This window comes from Schistocerca serialis, chromosome 5 (genome assembly GCF_023864345.2).
Source record: "Schistocerca serialis cubense isolate TAMUIC-IGC-003099 chromosome 5, iqSchSeri2.2, whole genome shotgun sequence".
Taxonomy (NCBI): Eukaryota; Metazoa; Arthropoda; class Insecta; order Orthoptera; family Acrididae; genus Schistocerca; species Schistocerca serialis.
The window spans coordinates 540,626,832-540,654,375 of record NC_064642.1 but is presented as its reverse complement, the minus strand read 5'-3'; the positions used below and the strand labels follow the sequence as shown (position 1 = coordinate 540,654,375).

Genomic DNA, 27,544 nt, shown 5'->3' with positions numbered 1-27,544 from the left:
TATGATCCCAGAATCACATTGGGAATACGTATATGCCTTGTTACGAGAGGTATTATTTTGAAAATATGACTTTCTCTCTCTGAGTCAATTGTATCCAATGGCTTTGTCCAGTTTTATATTTACAACACAGTAAAATGTATTCATAGTTTTTTTGCACTGAGTACCATTGGGGCCAAAATGACCACAACCTAAATATTTTTTTGTTTTGTAGACGTAACATTTGTAAAAATAGAATTATTACTATTACATTGAATAGCTGTAATGCATATTTTATTTTAGTTAATTAAAATTGTGCCACAATATCCCTTGTAAATTATGTGGGGTCTACATGACCCTAGTGGTACTCAGTGAAACAAAAAAAATCCTAGTATTAGGAGGTTCAGTAAATCGAATTGACATCGATATGTATTACAGATCTTGTGCGATGTATACTGTGGTGTGCCATCTATAAGAGAAACGCTAACACCACACTTTGGTTTTCAATTTTTACTACCAAAACCTGTTTGATACAGTTCTGCCGGTCTAGAAAAGTTGTTACACATACATAACTCAACCTTAGCTCAAGATGATGAGCCTGTAGAATTAATCCTGCCGACCACTGTAACAGTATGGGAACAGTCAAGGGTCAAGATCTGTGGTCAGAATTACAGGGTCTATGTCCTCCTTGGTCAATGTCCCGGTCCCTTCCCTCCCTTCCCGCTGTAGGACAGCTGAGCTTTGTTTGTGTTTTTTTTTTTCTCAACACGTCTACTTCCGTAGGACCAAATTGAGGAGCAAATCTCCTAGGTCATGGAACGCGTCAGTACATGAAATTACAATACAAAAGTAAAAACAGATAAAATAAAATGTTTATGAACCCAAAAAAAGGTCAAGCCATAAGTTTAAATAAACACAATCAACAATATAACATAGGAATCAGCTTAATTTTTCAAGGAACTCCACAACAGAATGAGTAACCCAAGAGGGAATTCTTCAGTTTCGATTTGAAAGCACGTGGATTACTGCTAAGAGTTTTGAATTCTTGTGATAGCTTATTGAAATTGGATGCAGCAGTATACTGCACACCTTTCTGCACAAGAGTTACGGAAGTGCGATCCAAATGCAGGCTGGATTTCTGCCTAGTATTAACTGGGTGAAAGCTGTTTATTCTTGGGAATAAGCTGATATTATTAACAAGAAACGGCAGTAAAGTATAAATACATAGAGAGGCTAATGTGAGAATACCCAGACTAGTGAACAGGGTCGACAAGAGGTTCGCGGACTTACACCACCTATTTCCCAAAGTGCCCATTTCTGAGCCAAAAATATCCTTTGAGAATGGGCTAGAGTTACCCCAAAATGTAATACCAAATGACATAAGCGAATGAAAATAAGCAAAGTAGACTAATTTTCCTGTCGAACGATCACTTATTTCAACTACCGTTCCTATTGTAAAAATTAAGTCATTCAAGAAGGTCCTGATCATAGGCGTTCCACGACAGTTTTCTGTCTATCTGAACGCCTAAAAATTTTAACTGTTCTGTTTCACTAGTCATATGCCCATTCTGTGAAATTAAAACATCGGGTTTTGTTGAATTGTATGTTGTTGTTGTTGTTGTTGTGGTCTGCAGTCCTGAGACTGGTTTGATGCAGCTCTCCATGCTACTCTATCCTGTGCAAGCTTCTTCATCTCCCAGTACTTACTGCAACGTACATCCTTCTGAATCTGCTTAGTGTATTTATCTCTTGGTCTCCCTCTACGATTTTTACCCTCCACGCTGCCCTCCAATGCTGAATTTGTGATTCCTTGATGCCTCAGAACATGTCCTACCAACTGGTCCCTTCTTCTTGTCAAGTTGTGCCACAGACTCCTCTTCTCCCCAATTCTATTCAATACCTCCTCATTAGTTATGTCATCTACCCATCCAATCTTCAGCATTCTTCTGTAGCACCACATTTCGAAAGCTTCTATTCTCTTCTTCTCCAAACTATTTATCGTCCATGTTCCACTTCCATACATGGCTACACTCCATACAAATTCTTTCAAAACGACTTCTTGACACTTAAATCTATACTCGATGTTAACAAATTTCTCCTCTTCAGAAACGCTTTCCTTGCCATTGTCAGTCTACATTTTATATCCTCTCTACTTCGACCATCATCAATCATTTTGCTCCCCAAATAGCAAAACTCCTTTACTACTTTAAGTGTCTAATTTCATAATCTAATTCCCTCAGCATCACCCGACTTAATTCGACTACATTCCATTATCCTCGTTTTGCTTTTGTTGATGTTCATCTTATATCTTCCTTTCAAGACACTGTCCATTCCGTTCAACTGCTCTTCCAAGTCCTTTGCTGTCTCTGACAGAATTACAATGTCATCGGCGGACCCCAAAGTTTTTATTTCTTCTCGATGGATTTTAATACCTACTCCGAATTTTTCTTTTGTTTCCTTTACTGCTTGATCAATATACAGATTGAATATCGTCGGGGAGAGGCTACAACGCTGTCTCACTCCCTTCCCAACCACTGCTTCCCTGTCATGCCCCTCGAATCTTATAACTGTCATCTGCTTTCTGTACAAATTGTAAATAGCCTTTCGCTCCATGTATTTTACCCCCGCCACCTTTAGAATTTGAAAGAGAGTATTCCAGTCAACATTGTCAAAAGCTTTCTCTAAGTCTACAAATGCGAGAAGCATTGGTTTGCCTTTCCTTAATCTCTTTTCTAAGATAAGTCGTAGGGTCAGTATTCCCTCACGTGTTCCAACATTTCTACTGAATCCATACTGATCTTCCCCGAGGTCGGCTTCTACCAGTTTTTCCATTCGTCTGCAAAGAATTCGTATTAGTATTTTGCAGCTGCGACTTATTAAACTGATAGTTCGGTAATTTTCACATCTGTCAACACCTGCTTTCCTTGGGATTTTAACTATTATATTCTTCTTGAAGTCGGAGGGTATTTCGCCTGTCTCATAGATCTTGCTCACTGGATGGTAGAGTTTTGTCAGGACTGGCTCTCCCAAGGCTGGCAGTAGTTCCAATGGAATGTCGTCTACTCCCGGGGCGTTGTTTCGACTCAGGTCTTTCAGTGCACTCTTCACGCAGCATCGTATCTCCTATTTCATCTTCATATACATCCTCTTCCATTTCGATAATACTGTCCTCAAGTACCTCGCCCTTGTATAGACCCTCTATATACTCCTTTCACCTTTCTGCTTTCCCTTCTTTGCTTAGTACTGGGTTTCCATCTGAGGTCTTGATATTCATACAAGTGGCTCCCTTTTCTCCAAAGGTCTCTTTAATTTTCCTGTAGGCAGTATCTATCTTACCCCTAGTGAGATAAGCCTCCACATCCTTACATTTGTCCTCTAGCCATCCCTGCTTAGCCATTTTGCACTTCCTGTTGACCTCATTTTTGAGAAGTTTGTATTCCTTTTTGCCTGCTTCATTTACTGCGTTTTTATATTTTCTCCTTTCATCAATTAAATTCATTATATCTTCTGTTACCCAAGGATTTCTACTAGCCCTCGTCTTTTTACCTACTTGATCCTCTGCTGCCTTCACTACCTCATCCCTCAGAGCTACCCATTCTTCTTCTACTGTATTTCTTTCCCCCATTCCTGTCAATTGTTCGCTTATGCTCTCCCTAAAACTCTGTACAACCTCTGGTTTAGTCAGTTTATCCAGGTCCCATCTCCTTAAATTCCCACCTTTTTGCAGTTTCTTCAGTTTTAGTCTGCAGTTCATAACAAATAGATTGTGCCCAGAGTCCACATCTGCCCCTGGAAGTGTCTTACAATTTGAAACCTGGTTCCTAAATCTCTGTCTTACCATTATATGATCTATCTGAAACCTTGTAGTATCTCCAAGATTCTTCATTGTATGAATTGTATGTTAAAAACTGTAAAAACTGAGTCTTACTGTGATTTAGCGTTAGTTTATCTTCTACAAGCCATGAACTTATATCATGAACTGCACTATTAGAAACAGAGCCGGTGTTGCATGCTTTACTACCAAGCTAGTGTCATCAGCAAACAGAAATATTTTAGAATTACCTGCAATACTAGAGGGAATATCGCTTATATTATATGATACGTGGGGTACGCCCCCCCCCCCCCCCCCATTTGATTATACCCCACTCAGACCCCACATCACAGCCATTTTTAACACTGTGAATAATGACTTTTTGCTGTCGTTGCTAAAGTAGAAGGTGAAACAGTTGTGAGCTATTCCCCATATTCCATAATGGTCCAACTTCTAGAGCAATATTTTGTGGCCACCACAATCAAACGCCTTAGTTAAATTAAAAAAAAAATGCCTAGTGCTCGAAACCTTTTGTTTCATCCATCCACCACCTCGCAGACAAAAGAGAATATGGCATTTTCGTCTCCCCCCTCCCCAATTGTGGGATTTATAAGAATACCGATGTGAACCCCTCCGAAAATATGTTCCTAATCCACTTGACTCAAATTCGGAGCGGTTAGTGTAAAATTGTCCTGGAAAATAGATCGCAACAGACAAATAAGAGCACTGCTTTGATTCAATCAATTTCTGAAAAGATTTAAAATATCAAAATGACATACACACACAACATTGTTTTTTAACAGCTTCCTTTCCAGCAAACGTAAGAACAACTCTGATACAATAATATTGCACTGCGGTATTATTATTGATGAAGCAAAAATTTTCTACTTTTTTAAATTTGCGTGAGTGATTTGTTAAAAATAAAAGAAACAATGAAACTTCGGTCTTGCTGTATTATTAAGTAACAAAGAGAAACTACACTCGATGCTTCTTATTTGTTCAGTACCAAGATCATGTGATTAAATAACAAATTCGCTATTTAATTGCCTTCCACCTTCAAGTTTTTATCTCCTCTTTGCAGTTTTAACCCCTGCTGGTTTCGGCACTAGATTCATTAATATATTTTATTACAAGCATTTTATTTGTCAATTTAACTCGATTAGGGTTTAAGTATGACGTCACCACACACACCTCCAACCTCAACGAATGGCATTAATCACGCTTTTCCCCTTTCTTGGTAAAACGTTTCCAAAGAAAATGAACTTTTTAGTTTTCGGCTGCGTGTGCGCTGTGACTATGAAGAGTTGTTTAAAACCGCATTGCAAACAGTTGCCGGCCGAAGTGGCCGTGCGGTTAAAGGCGCTGCAGTCTGGAACCGCAAGACCGCTACGGTCGCAGGTTCGAATCCTGCCTCGGGCATGGATGTTGTGATGTCCTTAGGTTAGTTAGGTTTAACTAGTTCTAAGTTCTAGGGGACTAATAACCTCAGCAGTTGAGTCCCATAGTGCTCAGAGCCATTTGAACCATTTTTGCAAACAGTTGATGCCTTTTCCTACCACTTACGTATATGAGCAGACCTTTTCTTGTCTTTGCGGTATTAATACCTTAATGCGAAATCGTCTTAACGTGGAATCAGACCTAAATTGATGGTGACAAATGACAAAACCTATTCCAGATTTCATCGGAATTATGGAAAAACACAAAGAATTTCACTTCTCACATTATTGACCCCACATTTGCGATCACTGTTTTACAAGTGGATTTCCTTAAAAAAAAAAGATTTTTAGTTACTATACAGTATAAAAGTATTTTCTGTATTACTGTACTGTTACCGTATTATGTAAATTACTTTATTTTTAACTGAATTTTTTCTTTGCAGGAGAAGTGGAAAACTGGTAGAAGCTCATCTCGGGGTAGATCAATTTTGATTCCGGAGATATGTAGGAACACGTGAGGCAGTACTGACCCAACGGCTTATCTTAAAAGGTAGGTTAAGGAAAGACAAACATACGGTTATAGAATTTATAGACTTAGAGAAAGTTTCTGACAGTGTTGATTGGAATACGCTCTTTGAAATTCTGAAGGCAGCAGGGGTGATGTACAGGGAGCGAGGAGATATTTACGACTTGTACAGGACCCAGATGGCAGTTGCAAGAGTCGAGGGGCATGAGAGGGAAGCAGTGGTTGAGAAGAGAGTGAGATAGGTTTTTAGCCTCGCCCCGATGTTAAAGAAAATTTGGAGTAGGAATTAAAGCGAGGGAGAAGAAACGAAAACTCTGAAGTTTGCCGATGACATTGTAATTCTGTCAGAGACAGCAAAGGACTTAGAAGAGTAGTTGAACGGAATGGGTAGTGAATTGATAGGTGGGTAGCTGTAGAGAGGAATGTTTGCTGCCGACTAGGTGCCATGTGAAAGAAGAACATAAGATGAACATCAGCAAAAGGAAAACAAGGATAATGGACTATAGTCGAATTAAATTAGGTGATGCTAAGGGAATTAGATTAGGAAACGAGACACTTAAAGTAGTAGGCGAGTTTTGCTACTTTGGTGGCAAAATAATTGATTTTGGCCGCAGTAGAGAGAATATAAATTGTAGACTAGCAATGGCAAGAAAAACATTTCTGAAGAAGAGAAATTTGTTACTACTGAATATAGATTTAAGTGTTAGGAAATCTTTTCTGAATGTGTCTGAGTGTAGCCATGAGTGGAAGTGAAACAAGGAAGAAAAAAAGTTTAGACAAAAAGAAAATAGAAGCTTTCGAAATGTGGTGGTACAGAATAATGTGGGAGATCAGATGGGTCGATCTCGTAGCTAATGAGGAGGTACTAAATAGATCCGGGGAGACAAGAAATTTGTGGGAGAATGTGATCAAAAGAAGGAATCGGTTGATGGGACACACTCTGAGACACCAAGGGTCACCAATTTAGTATTGGTGGGAAGTGTGGGGGGTAAAAATCATAGAAGGAGACCAAGAGATAAATACAGTAAGCAGATTCAGAAGGATGTAGGTTGCAGTAGTTATTCGTAGATGAAGAGGCTCACACAGGATAGACTAGCATGGAGAGCTGCATCAAAGCAACCTTCGGACTGAAGACAACAACAGGCAACAATCAAATATCTTTAGAATAAATTACTTAATGGATAGTTTTTCTTGATTTTTTTCTTGTCGGTGGCAATTCTATTTAGTAGCCTACATTCTTAATGCCATATGAAATTTCAGACAGCACTGCAAGGGGGTCCGCAGATCGCTTTCCGAATAAGGAGGGGTCCGCGTTATCAGAAAATTTTAGAGCCATTGCTACAGATCACTAACAGTATCACTCTCACACAAGAGACGCGTAACACGCTTGGAATCCAAATTCTGCCTTGATTGCTCTTTCACAATTAACCATATACATTCAGTTTTGTTCTGAGAGCTTTCTATTGGCTTGGCGTAATGCAGTGGTATTCAACGCGTGCGCAACGGCGTCGTGGTGCGCTGTGAATGACCGCCTGGGGCGTCGTGGAAAATTTCATTTCTGGTGTCAGTGTGTGTGGCCTCGAAGGAATTCCACTTTAAATGTAAACGGTCATAGCCTCGAAGCTGAACAATCGCGTGTTACTCTTGTGATAGCACCAGCTGTCATTGTTGTATTTCCAACCAGTTTTTATTTTATTGTGACTTTGTTACAAAGTTGATGAAGGCTTTCCAAGGGACTGGTAAAATGCGCAGGTGCCTCCTGTATATAAGAGGGGTAAGAGAACGGAGCTGCAAAATTACAGACCAATATCCCTAACTTCGGCTTGCTACAGACTCCTTGAACGTATTCTCAGTTCGAAAAATAATAGAAAATAATAGATTTTCTTGAGACCGAGAAGATTATGTCCACGGATAAGCATGGTTTACAGGGTGGGGCAAAGAAAAGTGGCCCGCACGAGTGGATACGATTGGACGTGAATGTATGCATTTAAACACACCCAGTGACGCCCACACCACGCGTACGCCTGCCACGTGATCCACACCAGTTGAGAGAGTAGTGTGGGCGGTGTCGGCGTGAGTGGAGCAGTGGACGGTGGTACTCACAATGGAGCAGCGGGTGCCCGTTGTGGGAAGCTACGTTACGACAAAGTCGTGGAAACGGTGTCGTTAGTTGTTTGCCGAGAACGGTGTCAAAGTGTCAGCACAGACTGCCATGGACCTCTTAGTCCGAAAATGGCGTCAGACAGGATCTGTTTTGAACAAGTCAAAAAACAGTTGAAAACGTGTCCGGACACCAGAAAATGTGGCTGCAGTTCATCAGAAAATGCTTCAGAGTCCTACCAGATCAACTTGACGCCTGTCGCAAGAGACCGTCGTATCACGTCGATCATGCGGACGAATACTCCACCTGGACCCGCACATGCATCTCACTGTCAGATGTTCATTCATTAAAACCAGCAGATGCTCCTCAGCGCCTCCAGTTTTGTGAGTGGCTGTTCACCGAGATGACAATGAATGACTTGGACATGGATCTGTTCTTTATGTTCGATTCAGCCTGCTTTCGCCTGAGTGGTTATGTCAACTCAGAGAATCACATGTTCTGGGCAGTGCAGAATCCGCATAACTTCCACGAAACGTCATTTCGTGATCAGAAGGTTGGGGTTTGGTGTCCAGTGTCTGCACACCGTATTATTGGTCCCATCTTCTTGCATCCGACGCTGTCTTCGGTGCGTTACGTTGCCAACATTTTGAAACCATTTATGGTAGCATTAACGGAGAAGGAAAAGACTTACATTGACCTCCAACAGGATGGAGCAACTGACCATACAGCTGACCGAACCTTGAAACACATTTACACAATCTTCACATCTGACAGAGTTCTTAGCTGAGGTCAGTCTGGTCGCGGCCCTAGCTGGCCAGCCAGGTCACATGATCTGTCAGTGTGCGATTAATTTGTGTGGAAAGCCCTTAGGTCTTAGATGTTTCGTAACAAGCCTCGTAGTCTTCAAGAACTGCAGGAGAACATGTCGGATAAGATTGCGGGGATCCCAGAAGTCCCTCTTCGATCTTCCTTCAGCAGCTTCCTGACCATGGGCCAAAAGTGCCAAGGGACGAATGGTGGCACTTTCAACATCTGATACATTCAGGTTAGTACTTTCTTTTCCTCTGCTGTGTTTCTTTGTATCCTAGAACTCTGTTCTCTGGGCCACTTTTATTTGCTACACTCTGTAGAGAGCATCCCTCATGAGAAACCCAAAAATAGTTCAAATGGTTCTGAGCACTATGGGACTTAACTTCTGAGGTCATCAGTCCCCTAGAACTTAAAACTACTTAAACCTAACTAACCTAAGGACATCATACACATCCATGCCCGAGGCAGGATTCGAACCTACGACTGTAGCGGACGCGCGGTTCCAGACTGAAGCGCCTAGAACCGCTCGGCCACTCCGGCCGGCTGCGAAACTCAGCTTTCCCTTTTCTCACATGATGCATTGCGACCTATGGATGAAGGGTAACAGGCTGATTCCATAGTTCTAGGTTTCCGGAAGCATCTGAAAAGGTACCCCATTTCAGGCTCTTGGCGAAGGTACGGGAATATGGAATAGGTTAACAGATACGTGAGTGGCTCGAAGACTTTTTAAGTTATAGAATCGAGTATGTTGTCCTGAGACGGCGAGTGCTCATCAGAGACAAGGGCATCGTTAGGAATGCCTAAGGGAAGTGTGTTAGGACCGCCGTTGTTTATATAGATAAATGAGTTGTTCGAAAGGGTGGGCAGCAATCCCCGGTTGTTTGAGAATGTTGAAATGAATTCCCAAGGGACTAAACTGCTGAGGTCATCGGTCCCTAGATTTACACACAACTTAACTAACTTACGCTAAGAACAACACACACACACACACACACACACACACACACACACACACACACACACACACACACATGCCCGAGGGAGGACTCGAACCTCCGGCGGGAGGGGACGCGCAATCCGTGACATGGCGCCTCAAGCCGCGCGGCCACTCCGCGCGGCCGCGGTTTTTCTGATGATGCTGTGGTGTGAGGTATGGTGTCGCAGTTGAGTGATTGTAGTAGGGCGCAAGACGACTTAGATAAAATTTCTAGTTGGCGTCATGAATGGCAGCTAGCTCTAAATGTAGAAAACTGACTAAGTTAATGCGGATGTATAGGAAAAACAAACCCTTAAAGTTCGGATACAGCATTAGCAGTTTCCTGCTTGACACAGTCACGTCATTTCTATATCTGGGCGTTACCTTGCAAAGTTATGTGAAGTGGAACGAGCATGTGTGGATTGTGGGAGGGAAAGCGAGTGGTCGACTACGGTTTGTTGGGAGAATTTTGGGAAAGTGTTGTTCATCTGTAAAGGAGACCGCATATATGACGCTGGTGCAACCTATTCTTGAAATTACTCCAGAGTTTGGGATTTGTACCAGGTTGAATTAAGGGAAGACACCGAAGCAATTGAGAGTCGGGTTGCTAGATTTGTTATCGGTAGATTCGAGCAACACGTAAGTGTTACGGAAATGCTTCATGAGCTCAAATGAAGTCCTTCAAGGGAGACGAACAATATTGATAAACTTTAGAGAACTGGCATTTGAAACGCCGGAAGATTCTACTGCCGCCGACACACATTGCTGGTAAGGACCACGAAGATAAGATACGAGAAATTAGGCATCATACGGAGGCATATAGATAGTCACATTTACAATTGTCAAATGTCTGTGAAGAGCGAAAACTTGCTGAGACAAGTGGTAATGAAGATAAGAACCTCAAGAATAGGTAAGACGACGATAACTACTTAAATTTAGGTTTCAAGTGCACTCTTGTGGACAATGTAGGGAGTCGACGGTGTGTTTGAAAGTACTTTCTGTTGAATGTATGCTACCTAAGAAATTAAAGCGTCATTTAAAATGTGTTCGTAATAATGAACTGCTCAGACCAAGAGAATATTTTTCCAGGAATGTAAGTCAAATGAAAGAACAAACAAAAAACCATTTTCAAGCAGGCGAACATCTCAAATAAAGAACTTCTAGCATAAGCTTACAGAGCAGCAAAACGGAAGAAGGCTCATACGATTGTACGAGGCTTGGAACTTTATTAGTGGCAACTTTTTGTTTACAGCTCGTGTTTCAAAGTTTTACTGACCTTCAAAGTAGTCACCAGCATTGTGTATAACCCGTTGCCAGCGATGTGGAAGTCGTAGGACACTCTTAGTAGTGCCAGTTGTGTTGACAGTTCGAGCGGCGCGGTCTATAACCCGACGAATTTGTAGCAGTTCTGAAGCGAATGCCGTGAAGTGTTTCCTTCAGTTTAGAAATCAAGTTGAACCAGGGCTTAAGTCAGGTGGTATAGCACTTAACAGCCCCATGAGCAAACAAATCAGTAACAGCTTGCACAGTACGTGCTTGAGCATTGTCCTGCAAAATGATGGTCAGCTACTGCAGAAAGTGTCATCACTTCTGTCTCTATGCTGTTCATTTTCAGAACACAGCCTACGACCAGCTTCGTAGAAGAACTAATTCTACCAAGTAATATTGACGTAGTGTCCATTATTCTTGGAAGGTCCATGGCAAAACAGCTCTTGACCAGTCATTTGTCTGACACTAAATGTAGTTGTCGAATTCAAGATTTAGGAGAGAAACTTCATGAAGAAATTACAGAAAAAAATCGGAGGGAGGAATTTTGGCCTGCACTTGATGAGGCCATTAATAGCAAAAGAGATATCCATTCAATTTGTTATGTGCGATTTGTTGACGAAAAAAAGTAACGAGATGGTAAATCTATTTTGTAACGAAATACATGCAGTTACGACAGGCAAAAATTTTTTCGAAATTGTGGACATCTTATGATATAAAATCAAATTAACTGGGCTCACTGTTTTGGTGTGTGTACTGCCGGTGAGCATTAATGTCGGGGCATTACAATGGCCTACAACTACTTATCCGTGGCAAAGACTCTGATATTATGTTAACCCTATGCATTATCCATAGAGAAGCAGTTACTTCGCAACATTTTAGTGTTGATCTGAATCACAGGGTGCAAATCTCATAAATGTGGTGAGCTTACTAAAACTCGAACTGAGAAAGTTAGAGTTTTAGACAAATGTGTTACTATTTGAAGGCTGAACATAGATCTTTCTTATTTCATAGCAGCAAATGTTGATTTTCCAGGGGAAACATGTTATCGCGCAGTTTTGAAATTTAGCGAGAAGTCTGTTCTTACCTGTAAGAAGAAAATCATATCAGTGCTAAGTGCTTTTTAGACACTGACTTTCTATTAAAGATCGCATACTTACGTGATATATCTGAGAAGTTAAACTCATTGAATAAGTCTCTGCAAGGAAATAAAACTAGTTTCATTCAGCTTTTTGAAAATGTTTCGGCCTTCAAAAAGAAACTTCTTCTTTGGAAGAGAAAATGAATGACGAGTGAGAAATCGGCTGCTTTCCATGTTTGCAGCATTCTATAAACGACTGTGCGAAAACATTTAGTGCAGATACATTTTCCGGAACTGAAGAACAGCTATCTGAAGATCATTTTAATTTTGAAAAATACCTTCCAGAAAAATATGATAGGTTTCAATGGGTTCAAAATCCCTTCAGTAATGATTATCCCTTCCGGGTTTAATACTGCAGGAGAAGAAGAACTGTTAGAACTTTAATCCCATTCTTCACTATAAGTTTCTATCAGTGACATTGCCAACTTGAGCAACAAAGAATAAGGTGAGGTGACCCTCTTTGCGAGAGTGAGTTTTCTACTCTGTCTATCATTAAAACCAAGTACAGATCATGGATTTGTGTGGAGGACGAGCTGAGGATAGCTGTGTCTCGTTTGGTACCAAGATCTGACAAGTTGTATAACAAGAAGCAAGCTCAAGTGTCGCACTGATGTGGGTGGTATTTTACTGGTAACGTTTCTTATTAGTTTTTTCAGTTTCAAGAATATATGCACTAGCGGAACTACGGAGATAACATAGTCGGTCAGGAGAGCAACGAACTCAAACAGGTTGAAAACAATGAGTGTAATGCGTTATTTTAGCCTGCCTGACGACATCCTTCAGCACTTTGCCGTATTTTTTGTAGCGGTTTTCTGTAATTGGGCTATCGTTCTTACTCTCATTTCAATGATACGCTAATTCGGTTGTTCATATCATGGTTGCTTATTAGTACTGCATATCTCTCTGAAATTTTTAAATGGGAAAGGGGTTCGAAAGAAATTGATATATATTTATGGGAATCTATTCCATTTTCTGTTTACGTTTCTGTACCGTAGTTTTCTTGCCACATCTGCCCTTCGAAATTGGCTTTAAATATATGCATTGCAACTGGACGCATGCCACTAAATCTCTGTTTTAGTACTCATACTGTGCTCGTCAACTACAGAATTATCTGTAAACATATTATACGGCTGTGCTGCTGTTTCTTGAATTTTAGTTGGAAAGTTCATTGTGTATACTAGCTTCTACGGTTTAAGTAGATCCATTTTGTCTGGAAAAGCAATTATAAAATTTATATTTAAATCCAAATGCAAAATTAACTCGATGCCTTTCTTAATGTTCGACCGGGTGCGCTGGGGCATTAGGTACTCAAAAATGGTTGGTTCAAATGGCTCTGAGCACTATGGGACTTAACTGCTGAGGTCATCAGTCCACTAGAACTTAGAACTAATTAAACCTAACTAACCTAAGGACATCACACACATCCATGCCCGAGGCAGGATTCGAACCTGCGACCGTAGCGGTCGTGCGGTTCCAGACTGTAGCGCCTAGAACCGCTCGGCTACTCCGGCCGGCAATTGGGTACTCCATTCCGGAATTTCGTAATGCTGCAGCGTCAGGCAGAGCCCCGCGACGTGGCAGTTCTAGGTATTTGCTTAGCTGACTCTCCTTGGCCCCCTCCTTCCCTCTCCATCCCTCCTCGTCTCTGAGCTCTCAGTGTTGCGTTGTGAGGCACTCTGTAGCCCGTGCACTCGCTAGTGTTATACTTGCTTCTTTGGACAATTTTGAACGTGTGTGCCATTTTCACTTTATCTAAGCAAAGGATTGAATTGTGAAAGTTCCTTTTCACGATAGTATTTATTACAAGGATCTAAAAATACATATACATTTATTTGTTTATTTTCGCTATGTAAGAGTTGTTAGCCAGCAATTAGTGTTGTTTGTCTATTTGTTTCTAGGTCCAAAGGTTTTATAAAGCTTGAGGACCTACCTGGACACCTTCAAGAAATCGACGAGACCGAGAGACCTGGAATAAATTTTTTTGAGTTATCTGAAAGTGAAAGTGATCTGAATGACGATGAAGTGCATTTTAGCGACCAAGACCATGGAACTAATTACGAACAGGAAGACGAAAATGGGAGCGAGGGGGAAAGAAGTTCAGAAATTGGGTTTTTCTTAGGGAGAGAAAAACTATCAAAATGGAGGAAGAAACCAGACTCTTAAACAAGAAATCCAAGCAAAAAATATTACAAAAGTTTCACCCGGTCTTACAAGCTAGTGAAATAATATTTTTAATAAAATTTTAAAACTTATATAAATCATGTGATAATATCCCATATTAATAAATACATTGACAACCTTAGAACAAACTGCAAACGTACAACAAATTGTAAAGTTGCTGATAGATGTGACACTGCGGCACTAATCGTCATTTTAATTTTAATAGGTATAAAGACAGGTCAACATGTAAATGTAAAAGATCTTTGGGAGTGACACGGTACAGGTATGGAATCCTGACGGCCATAATGAGTTATAAAGATTTTTGTTTGTAATGTGTTGCATGAGGTTTGATGACGTTTTCACTCGAAATGAAAGGAGAAAACCTGACAAGTTAGCTGGTGTCGGAAAGTTTTTACATTCGTTTACAATCCACTTGAAACGATTCTATAATCCAACTGAATATGTGACGATTGATGAAATGTTGATTACATCTAGAGGCCGCTATTCTTGGATCCAGTAGATACCATCCAAAACCCGTCAAAAAAGGGATAAAAAATTTGACGTGTGTCATGCAAAGAGTTCTTACAACAATAATATTGAAGTATATGTGGTAAAGCAGCCAGATACACAATTTCAAGTATGAAACAGCCCAGCAGAAATTGTAAAAAGGCTTGTCACACAGAAATGTCACCACTGACAACTGGTACACGAGATGCCAATTAGCAGAAGACATGTTAGGGGAAAAAATGACAATTCTAGGCACTCTTTGCAGGGAAAACAATGAGCTCCCATCCGAATTTTTGCCTCTGAAAGACGAACCTGTCGGACTTTCGACATTTGGGTTTCAAGGTATAAATCTTTTGTCTCATACTCAACAAAAAGAAATCTCTCAGTGACACTCCTGTCTACAGCGCATGATACGGATGATATCGACCCCGAAACAGGAAAGCCAACCATTATTATTGATTACAATCTCGCTAAAGGAGTAGATACTGTGGACGGAATGGTTACGTGATATTTCTGTTTCCAGAAGTACGAAGAGACGGCCTATGGCATTATCTTTTACTATGCTAAATATAGGTGGAATAAACTGCCAAATTTAATATTCACTTTACAAACCAGGAGGAACCACCGAAATTTGACGTATTTTTTTGAAGAATTTAGTGTCTGCATTGATGAATGAACGCTTGAAAAATAGATCGGAAATCGTATCACAGCCCACCGATGTTTCTGAGTTTCTAAGAAGAAAATTCCCTTCAGAAGAAGTCATAGACATACCAGGAACGTCAGAGAAGAGGAAGAAAGGAAGTTGCCACGTGTGTGGAAGGAAAAAAGACAACTCTACGAAGAAAGTTTGTGTGAAGTGCAATAAGTTTACTTGTCAAGCTCGTCTGATTACAGAGCCTACATGCGTTACCTGTCATCAACAGGAAATTGACTCACACATTGTTTATTATTTTTGTGTAATTGATTTATTGTAGGTACAATATAACTGTAACGAGTTAACATAAAATAGCTAAAATTAAAATGTGTATACATTCTTTTATATTATTTGTAAGATATCTTTCGTCATTTGTAAGTTAAATAATGTATTTGTTTCCTTTGTTACGTGTCTGTATCATTAATTCCTTCATTTAGATGCAGATTAAAGCTTTTGAAACAAATATATAAAATATTACTGGAAAATATAAATATTTAACTGATTCCTAAAGAAATTATAACTTATCATAGAAGGTGGGCTACTGAATACCCCAAGGGCCTATTCATGCAAAAAAAACCGGCGCTCCCGTTCGAAGGTTAATACGAAAACCCTGGGAAATCAATAGAGGTCTGCACTAACTTGAAATATTTGTTATTTCCAGTGTTTTCGTACGTCATCTCTTTTGAATGAAACATTATATTTGGTATAAATGCCTGCTCCTCCCATCTGTAGCAAATTCCTTGTATTGAAATCCTTAATTTTTCTTCTCCAGGTAAAGTATGCTCTGAAGCAAAAATAATGTAAAGGTAGATTATAAATCCATGTACATTATGTCTAATTTCCGTAATATTTTGATGAAATAAGCTTTTGAGCCCTCCGTCGTGCATTTTTCATTTCACTCCCAGCATTAAAGGAGCCTCACTCAAGCAGGGGTACCTCTACACTTCGTAGGTGACAAGACCTTAGAAATATTTCAGCAGTTCTAGTCCTCTGCTCCCTGGGCAGGGCCCGTAAATGCACGTCTCTTCTTGTGGGTCGTAGTGGTATCCATAAATGCACTCAATGCGCACCCAAGTTTCGCCATTGCACTTGTAAAAGCTGTGGCAGTCTTCTGGGTTGGCAGTGGATTCTGCGGGCGTAGTGCACTCGCCGCCTGGTGATGGTGGAGACTGAGTAGATGGAGATGTCACTGGTGGTGCAGCCGTTGACGGAGGCGTCACTGGTGGTGCAGCCGTTGACGGAGGCGTCTCTGTTGGTGCAGCCGTTGACGGAGGCGTCTCTGTTGGTGCAGCCGTTGATGGAGGTGTCTCTGTTGGTGCAGCCGTTGACGGAGGCGTCACTGGTGGAGCAGCCGTTTGGGTAGGTTCTGGTGTTATGGAGGGCTCTACACAGCTGCAATAAGACAACAGGTTTGTCGGCTGTGGTATACTGCATAAGGCATCAATACGTTGAATTTCAACTACTGCCGCCTTTTGTTTAACAACGTAGGTTACACATCGGTCAAATTGAGGGAGGCGTTCAAGGACTATTCGTCAAGATACGAACAAAAATTTGATTTTCTCCTTCCTCGAATCAAAAATAGTAATGCAGCTTTGTTTCTTAGGATACAGAGCTTTGAAGCGAGCTTTGAAATGTTTCTTTGTGCGTGCATTGGTCAACACAAAAGAATAGTAAGACTGAACAACTGATGCACATTGAAGTAACCCAAGCCACAGTTTATTTACCACGTGGTTGTAATTAAAGTGCAGCTACTCACAGAGGGGATGTCATTGTCGTATGGCAGCAGTATGTGGTAGATATTCTAGTGCGTAAATGCAGTTCCTATTTACGCTGGAAAAAAATAGTTCCAATTTTGACTACCAGGTAAAAACTGGCGCTATGAATGCGAGAAAGACGTATATAAATATTCTCTTATGTAGTGGATTAGGAATGGGACATGGGTGGAAAAGGTCAAACAAACGAAAAAAGGCATGTTGATTTTATTACAAACCGCAGGTTACTCAATTTGTTCAATAGCAGCACAGTACGCGTCGACGAGGTGCTGCATCCGCAAAATGACATGGTCAATGCTCGCTCGTAGCAGTTCCAGTGGAAATCTGAGCAACGTGTTTCTCTATTCGTTCGTGGAAGGTTGCATTAAGCAGATCATCCGCTAGGCGAACGACATGAGGCGTTGTCCCGTCTTGCATTAAAACAGTGGTTTCCACGTAGTTACGTTTTTCCAAACCAGGAATCAAACGCTGTACAAGGAGGCATCGATAACTTGTGGAGGTTCTAATACACCTGGCAGGGCCTCTGGGTGTATTCTCTTCTAAGAAGAACGAATCTATAATAAAGGTGCTTATGAATCCACACCACGCAGTCACATAAGGCGAGTGCAGTGACTCTTTGTGCACAACACGCGGTTTAACAGTACCCCAAATTCGTCATTTCGGTGTGTTTCCTGCACCCTTCAGTATGAAATGCTCCCTGTCCTTCCGTGGGATACTGCCCGGCCACTTGCCATCAACTTCGATCCGTGCCAGAAAACAAAGAGCAAATTCAAAACGTGGCTGCAGATCATGAAGTTTCAGTTGCTGCACCGCCTGTATTTTGTACGTGTACCAGTGTAAAATACACCGTAAAACTTTTCGCACTGTTGACCATGGGATGGACAATACTCGTGACGCTGCACGAATACTGGCACTACACGGGACACGTTGTGCATCGCTAGTTACAGCAACAGCAACCTCGTCACTGGGATAGGACACGTTCCACGTGTCACACAAAGTCCACTTGTTTCCGAATTTCATTATCATCTTATTTAAACCATTAAATGACTTCGGGCCTCTCCTTAGGCCTTTTAGTCGGCGATCCTGTCTCAATGCAATACTGTAAATGCTACAATTCGCGAAAAACAGTTTAACTAGGAGCCCAGAGTCTCTCTTTCCGACAGCCATTCTGTTCACTCACATACATTGAGTACGCGAAAGAACTTGCCCCCCTTCTAACAGCCATGTAACGCAAGTCTCTGGAGGAACGGAAGGTTCCAAATGATTGGAAAAGAGCACATGTAGTTCCAGTTTTCAAGAAGGGTCGTCGAGCAGATGCGCAAAACTATAGGCCTATATTTCTGACTTCGATCTGTTGTAGAATTTTAGGACATGTTTTTTGCTCGCGTATCATGTCATTTCTGGAAACCCAGAATCTGCTCTGTAGGAATCAACATGGATTCCGGAAAAGCGATCGTGTGAGACCCAACTAGCTATATTTGTTCATGAGACCCAGAAAATGTTAGATACAGGCTCCCAGGTAGATGCCATTTTCCTTGACTTCCGGAAGGCGTGCCGGCCGCGGTGGTCTTACGGTTCTAGGCGCTGCAGTCCGGAACGGCGGGAGTGCTACGGTCGCAGGTTCGAATCCTGCCTCGGGCATGGATGTGTATGATGTCTTTAGGTTAGTTAGGTTTAATTAGTTCTAAGTTCTAGTGGACTGATGACCTAAGATGTTAAGTCCCATAGTGCTCAGAGCCATTTGAACCGGAAGGCGTTCGATACAGTTCCGCACTGTCGCCTGATAAACAAAGTAAGAGCCTACAGAATATCAGACCAGCTGTGTGGCTAGACTGAAGAGGTTTTAGCAAACAGAACACAGCATGGTTTTCTCGATGGAGAGACGTCTACAGATGTTAAAGTAATCCCGCGCCCGGGTTCCCGGGTTCGATTCCCGGCGGGGTCAGGGATTTTCTCTGCCTCGTGATGACTGGGTGTTGTGTGATGTCCTTAGGTTAGTTAGGTTTAAGTAGTTCTAAGTTCTAGGGGACTGATGACCATAGCTGTTAAGTCCCGTAGTGTTCAGAGAAATTTGAACCATTTCGTTAAAGTAACCTCTGGTGTCCCACAGGGGAGTGTTAAGGGACCATTGTTTTTCAGAATATATATAAATGACCTAGTAGATAGTGTCGGAAGTTCTATGCGGCTTTTCGCGGATGATGCTGTACTACACAGAGAAGTTGCAGCATTAGAAAATTGCAGCGAAATGCAGGAAGATCGACAGCGGATAGGTACTTGGTGCAGGGAGTGGCAACTGACCCTTAACATAGACAAATGTAATGTATTGCGAATACATAGAAAGAAGGATCCTTTATTGTATGATTATATGACAGCGGGACAAACACTGGTAGCAGCTACTTCTGTAAAATATCTGGGAGTATACGTACGGAACGTTTTGAAGTTCAATGATCATATAAAATTAATTGTTGGTAAGGCGGGTGCCAGGTTGAGCAAATGTAGTCCATCAACAAAGGAGGTGGCTTACAAAACACTCGTTCGACCTATACTTGAGTATTGCTCATCAGTGTGGGATCCGTACCAGGTCGGGTTGACAGAGGAGATAGAGAAGATCCAAAGAAGAGTGGCGCGTTTCGTCACAGGGTTATTTGGTAAGCGTGATGGCGTTACGGAGATATTTAGCAAACTGAAGTGGCAGACTCTGCAAGAGAGGCGCTCTGCATCGCGGTGTAGCTTGCTGTCCAGGTTTCGAGAGGGTGCGTTTCTGGATGAGGTATCGAATATATTGCTTCCCCCTACTTATACCTCCCGAGGAGATCACGAATGTAAAATTAGAAAGATTCGAGAGCGCACGGAGGCTTTCCGGCAGTCGTTCTTCCCGCGAACCATACGCGACTGGATCAGGAAAGGGAGGTAATGACAGTGGCACGTAAAGTGCACTCCGCCAGACACCGTTGGGTGGCTTGCGGAGTTTAAATGTAGATGTAGATGTAGATACTGGCTTGTGAAATGACAGCGTGGTTGTCTTACCGTTACACAAATAGTGTACACCGCCAGATTCGCTGTTGGCCAAAACTGGAATTAATGTTGTTCCAGCGTAAATCGGTTCCTCATTAACGCATTAGCATGTCTACCTAGCTTCACTCCACTGCGATATTTACAGCCCACACTGGACCTCCGGCAGTAACTGAACTTTAATTGCAACCACTCGGTACGATGGATGCAGTGTCCTGGACTGCCTCCTGGGCTTAATATGACCTGAGACTACCACCTCTCTATTTTGACGGTACTGATTGTAAAAAGCAAGAGCGAAAAAGCACAGTACGAAATGTCAATACCGATTTGTGTTTCAGGTCAACTAAGCTTCGCAGCACAAGCGTGAACGTCCAACATAACACGGGAACACAAGAAAACTTGCATAATCGCCATCTAAGTGTTATTAGGAATCAAGGATCCGTTGAACTAAAAGCTCTTCGCTGAAAGAAGTGTTGAATACGATCCACCACTGTATGAGAGCTGAATAGGTCGCTTCAAAAAGGCCGTACTGCCGGTGAAAACAGACTTTATTACTCAGATTCCTCACTTGACGCGTTTCGTATGTTTTTCCATTGTAAGATGTCAAAGTGCACAGAGGGTCCCAAGATACGAGCGTTATAATAACGGTGTATAGGTAACATAAGTTGACAGACTAGACAGTACTACAAACTATACAGCCTGATATGCTCTTACTAATGTTCTCACACAAGAAAGATGGAATATCTGAAAGAAAAAAATTATATTTTACAATACCTAGCAAGGGAAAGCCTACTTTATGCCTAAATAAGAACGTTAGTAAACATACTTTAATTAATGAAGATTGTTTCATCAGTGAAATAATAGTCAGTTTAAAGAGAAAAATAATTTTACATTTTGGTACTTCAGAAGGAAAAAAGATACAAATATAAAGTAAAACTGCTCTATTTAATGCCTTATAAACAGTGTTTGACGTGTAACTACATATTTTTTCGAGCAGATAAACGTAAATGTTTTGAAATGTTTGGACGACGTGTTTATTACTCTTTTACGTCTCAGGAGTATAGAAAACTTCTCACATGTCCTTTGTCAAGAATATCCACCTTGAATTTCGCTTCGGTCATTAATCAGTTCTGTTACAACTGCTTGTTCCTACAAACTATTGTTTTATTTAGATTTTATGTAAAAGTTTGTCCCTCATAACCTCACTGTCAACATTCAGGTGTCAAACTGCACTGCAGATTGCTCTCATGACACTTGCAGTTTTGGCGCTAACGTGTACACGAATAGAACGCCACAAGTAGTCGATTGTGATTAGCACATTGCATATGTGAATGGACTCTAGTGAGAGAGAACTTTACAGGTGACAATAACCTCCTGGTTGACTATCTTGTGCAGAATTATCCAAAAATCTGAATATCGATAGTGCAATATTAAGAGTTCAGTGGGAATTCCACGGTTAAACCAAGAGAAGAGAGAGGATAGGTGGAAAGGGTATATAGAAGGTCTATACGAGGCGGAGGACTTACCTGATGACGTTATAGAAGAAGAAATTGGAGTCGATATGGAAGACATAGGGGATCCAGTATTAGAATCCAAATTTAAGAGAGCATTGGAGGACTCAATATCAAATAAGGCAGAAGGGATAGATAAGATTCCATCAGAATTTCTAAAATTTTGGGGGCAAGTGGCAACAAAATTGCTGTTCACGTTGGTGTGTAGAATGTATGAATCCGGCGACGTAGCATATGACTTTCTAAAAAATATTATCCATACAATTTCGAAGATAGCAACGGCAAATAAGTGCGAGGATTATCGCACAATCGGCTTAATACCGCTGTTGCTGACGAGAATAATGTACAGAAGAATGTAGAAGAAAACCCGGGATCGATTACATAATGAGCAGTTTGGCTTTAGAAAAGGTAAAGGTACCAAAGAGGCAGTTATGGCGTTGGGCTTCGTGATGGAAGCAGGACTGAACGAAAATCAAGATAGGCTAATAGGTTTTCTTATCCTAGAAAAAGCGTTCGAGAACGTAAAATTGCGCAAATTCGAATTCTGACAAAAGTAGGAGTAAGCCATAGAGAAAGATAGGTAATATACGATTTGTATAAAACCAAGAGGGGCTAAAGAGTTTGGAAGACCAAGAATGAAGTGCTCTGATTAAAAAGAGTGCAAGACAAGGATGCAGTCTTTTGCCCCTACTCTTTAATCTATATGTCTAAGAAGCAATGGCGAAAACAAAGGTAGATTCAAGAGTGGGAATAAAATTCAAGGTGAAAGGATGTCAATAATAAGATTCACTGATAAAATTGCTATCCCCAGCATAAGTGAAGAAGTATTACAGGATCTGTTGAATGGAATAAACAGTCTAATGAGTATAGAATATGGGTTGGGAGTAGACCAAAGAAAGTAATGAAAAGTAACAGAAATGAAAACAGCGAGAAACTTAACAACAAATTTGGTGACTAAGAAACACGCGAAGTTAAGAAATTCTGCTATCTTGGAAGCAAAATAACCCATGACGGACGATATAAGGAGGACATAAAAAGCGGACTAGCAAGGAGGGCATTCTTGGCCAAGAGAAGTCCTCTGGTGTCAAACGTAAGCGTTAGTTTCAGGAAGGAATTTCTGAGAATGTACGTTTCGAGCACAGCATTGTATGATGATTGAATCAAGGGCAGTGAGAAAACCAGTAGATCAGAGATCCGTAGCGTCTGAGATATGGTCCCACAGATAGTGTTGAAAATTAAATGGACTGATAAGGAATGAGGTTCTCCGCTGAATCGGCGATTAAAGGAACATATGGGAAACACTGACAAGAAGAGGGGGTAGGGGGGGGGGGGTAGGACATGTGTTAAGACATCAGGTAGGAACATCCACTGTAATAAACGGAACTGTAAAATGTAAAAACTATAACAAAAGACTGGAAAATATCCAAGAAATAATTGAGGGGTAGGGAGCAAGTGACACTCTGAGACGAAGATGGTAGCGCGGTAGAGAAGTTTGTGGGAGGTCGCATCATATCAGTCAGAAGACTGATGACTCAAAATAAAAATAAAAATTATCCATCGCTGCTATACAGAACAATTTCATTCCTATGGAAGTAGGTACAGAATGTAAATTTTTTACACCACGGATTTCTTGCTATCCAATTTAGGAATACACACTACCTTCACGAAACAACTGCTGACTCTTGTTGAAACTCCTTCAAAGTGACGGCCTTGCGCGCCAGCAACAGGCTAACGAGAAAGGTAAAAATACGATTTGAAGGGAAAAAAGGAGGCTTCAGACTAAATTTAAAGAGACTAAATTGTTAACGACAGGAATGCAAACCAAGTTCTAAAATACTGTTGATGAAACTGTAACGTTTTGCATGTAATGAGAGTAGACATTATGTTTGGTATTATGGAAGTCAGGAGGACGTCAATGTATATGCATCCATTTTCTGATGAATCGCGGGATGACGACTGGTACTATATCTTTACGAAGGAGAGATGGCACCATGAACTGTATTTATAGGTGTTACTTTATTTGCAACCGATTTCGGATCATCGGTGATAACAGTTAATCATATGGATAGAGGGCAATCATCATCATTATACATCTTATGGAGTATAAGAAATCATTGACCTCTTTGCTGGACGTGATTTCCCATTTATGACGTCAACGATGACAACCCAGTGTCCATGTGATCACCTGGTGTCATTGACAAGTCTGTAGATGTTGTACTGGAAAGGCGATTTCGATTGCATTGAAAATAAGACCTTTAAATACTGCTGAATATGCGCTCCCTATCACATAGAGAAGTCCACGTAGGACGGAAAAGCGATGCCTGAGGCAATAATGGGAAGTGGGAGCAGAAAATGAGAAACGCTATGGAGTTCAGGAAGGTGTGGGAGAACATAGTGTGCCTGTACAATGAGTTGGAAACACGTCTATGAATGACAAAATTAACACCATTTTACTCCAAGTTTGCATGGGATACTTACGAATAAAGAGTGACGTTGAAAACCATTCCAGCGGGACACCGGTACATTTCCGGGTCGAGACCGTTTCCTTTGGGCTTGCAGACGTAGTAGATGTTTTGGTTCTCTGGGACGACGCCCACCTCGAGTGACATATTGCAGGGCTTGACGGGTCCTTCTGTGCAGACGCGGTCTGACGTCGTTAGTCTGCCCATGAGAGAGAATAATTTCATATCAGACGTATTTGTTTTTTGTGCCTAGTTTAAGAAAAGCAATACATAAACCAAGTAGTTACAGAGCGCCTTAGACAGTAGTATTAGAGCAAGGTAAATACAGATGAAAGTATTACATAGCATACTGACAGAATCAAAATCACAGTACTGGTATCGGTCGTCTCATGGGATCTCTGTAAGTCACTGAGTATCAGTGAGCCAAGAGAGAGCAACGACGCTTGTTTTCACGTTGCAATTTCGTATTTGTAACGGTATCCTCAGATGTGCGTGACTCTGTTACAGATGTGCGCAAGTGTTCACTTGTATGAATTCACTTGCAGGCCTCTGGTTCCAGCGTTCGTACACTTACATTCTGAGTTGTACACCTGAAAGGGGTCATTGAACACTCCGTATTTTCATTCAAATGATAAAACAGAAAACGTAATAATTACCTGACATTAACAGAAGGAAACCAATTTCTATATCAGGTTAAAAGAATTTCCAAAATGGAAGTTTCATTGCCCAGATTGCAGTTGATATATATCCTGATTACTAGTTTCGGCAAAGTTATAGTGTCATCTTCAAGGTATGTATCAACTCGGATCTGGGCAATAAAGCTGTTTTGGAAGCTTTTTTACAAAGAAGTCAGGGATTTCACACATAAGATAAGCATCGCCATTCTGGCCAAGGACACGTCAACTGGGCCTGCTTGACTGCCGCGCCGTTCATCAGACAATGGTGTCATCTGGATGTGGTATGCAGTGTTGGGTTCAGAATACCGCACTCCTGGCCATTGTTGGGTTAGCAGAACTGGTGTTGTTGCTATTTGGTCAAGTAGCTCCTAAAATGGCATCACAAGACTGAGTGTACCCCATTCCAGGCATAAAAAATGAATTCTTGACAGTGCTGGTAATCGAACTTGGGTCGTGTGTGTGGCAGTGGTCAGTTGGGATCACAAGATTGAGCACACCCTATACTAGTCCTCTGCACCTCGTTCCAGTCCTCCCACCAAGGATATATCCTTGCAGTGCCAGAAATCAAACTAGGAGTGTCTATGTGGCAGTCGTCAATTGGCATCACAAGATACCCCATTCCGCCCTTTGCAAGCCCTCTGTCCTCCCTCCCCACTCCCCCCCCCCCCCACCCCAAGGACAAAGCCTTGAAAATGCAAGAAATCGAAGGGGGGGGGGGGGCAGTGTCTGTGTGCCAGTCTTCAATTGGCATCACAAAACTGAGTGCACCCCATTCCAGACCTCTGTACCCAATTCCAGTCCTCCAACAAGGATAAATCGTTGGTAGTGCTGGGAATTGAACCCAGGTCGTGTGTATAACAGTCTTCAGTTGGAATTACAAGACTATGTGCACCCCCGTACAATCTTTTACACCCCCTCCCTCCAGTCCTCCCATCAAGAAACGAACCTGGGTCGTCTGTGTGATAGTTGTCAATTGGAACCACAAGATTGAGTGCACCCTGTTTCAGACCTCACCTCGTTCCAATCCTCCCACAAAGGATAAATTCTTGGCAGTGTCGGGAATCGAACTCAGATCGTCTGTGTGGCGTCAGCCATGCTGATAACTCAATTTGGTACATATATCACCTTGATTCTAAGAACAACGCATCCTGATCACTGCGGGGCTTTCTTGGCTAGTTACAGTCCGGCTTGATACGAAGCCTCCAAGCTACCTGTTGCCTCCAAGCTACCTGTTGGATGCATTCGCCATAGCGCTTATCTGGCGGTGATACACGTCCCGGAACTACCCGCCTACCCTGACCAAAGGGACAGGAAGGCAAACTCAAATACAGTTACAAATTTACCGACAGGGAGGAGTCTATACTGTACAGACTCGCTTGCCAAGCTACAACGCTATGGTCGGCGACAGCGTTAATAGCCTCTGGCATCGCAGCTCGCAAGGAATGTTGCGTTGTCAACTCGGCTGAAAGTGCATAGGCAGCAGCAATGGTACGGACAGCTGCACTATCGGAAGTTCAACGTACCTCTCTACTGTTAGATTCAATGTGTACCTAATAGGTATGAGATACGTAATACAGAATGTTTTTTACAGTAAAGACAGCCCACTGGTTGCAATGGATTTTATAGTCGAATTGACCATGGTTTCGACTCCTAAACTAAGGGAGTCTTCATCAGATTTATGTTACATACGTAAGAAGTTGAGCATAACAGCTCTCGTCATACAATTTTAACGCCAAAAAGGCCACGTCACATAATAAAACATCCTACGTAAAAGTTTTACTGTCATTTCTAGTTAAAAATTAACGATTGCCGGTAAAGGGCTGCTTGTGTATACTGAAACAGGTGGCATCAGACTAGACTGTTGTAATACAGAATGGTGTATGTATTCAGTCTTTCCCAAACATAAGGACATGAAAAGTAACCAGTGATACAGATTCTCGCACTGCAGAGTGGATTCTGTAACAAGCTGCACCTTAAAGAACTGATTAAACCTTCTGTTGCCTCTTACTTTATTAATGAAACGACGAGAGAATCAGTTCTAAAACATCCACAGCAGGAAGAGCAGCATTTTAAAATATTGTTTTACTGCAGTCATTATAGCAAGGTCAGTAAAATAAAATTTCTACTACAGAAAAGATTATGCTCTGAACTACTTTGTACGGCACCGACAGCTTGACAAGGAAGTAAATTTTCCATGATAATGAATTTACATTCCATTCACGTACACTGCCTTTTTATTCAAATGTTTCACTGCCGCTACCTTCAGAGCTGGAGTCGACGAATGTGGGTGCCAGACTGACAATTAGCGGATCCATTATGTCGTTTCTAATAAGTTCTTTCCGGCAGTCTTCTTACAGTTTGTCAGTGTGATTTACGCTGACTTCGAGTCCTCCCTCGGGCATGGATGTGTGTGTTTGTACTTAGCATAATTTAGGTTACGTAGTGTGTAAGCTTAGGGACTGATGACTTTAGCAGTTAAGTTTCATAAGACTTCACACACATTTGAACATTTTACGCTGACTTCCCGATCAGCAACGATGATTTTGTCTGTTGCTTCATGGATCAGACATTCAGTGTCGGCTACTATAAACATAGTATTTTTATCCGCCACGTCTCTTCACCGGTGTCCACACCATTTCTATTGGGTTATAATGACAATGATAAGGAGGTAACCCTATCACACCGTGACTATGTTGCAACTCTACA

At 41.5% G+C, this 27,544-nt stretch overlaps 1 protein-coding gene across 1 annotated transcript; it reads right to left on the bottom strand.

The window, feature by feature from the left end:
* Nucleotides 1-16,366: 16,366 nt before the first annotated feature.
* LOC126482066 (salivary glue protein Sgs-3-like) lies at nucleotides 16,367-24,368 on the bottom strand. The gene is made up of 2 exons (XM_050106041.1): nucleotides 24,178-24,368; nucleotides 16,367-16,796 (listed from the first exon to the last, which is right to left on the bottom strand). Exons 1-2 carry the CDS (start codon nucleotides 24,366-24,368, stop codon nucleotides 16,367-16,369), a joined length of 621 nt encoding a protein of 206 aa, XP_049961998.1.
* Between the last annotated feature and the right edge of the window lie 3,176 nt (nucleotides 24,369-27,544).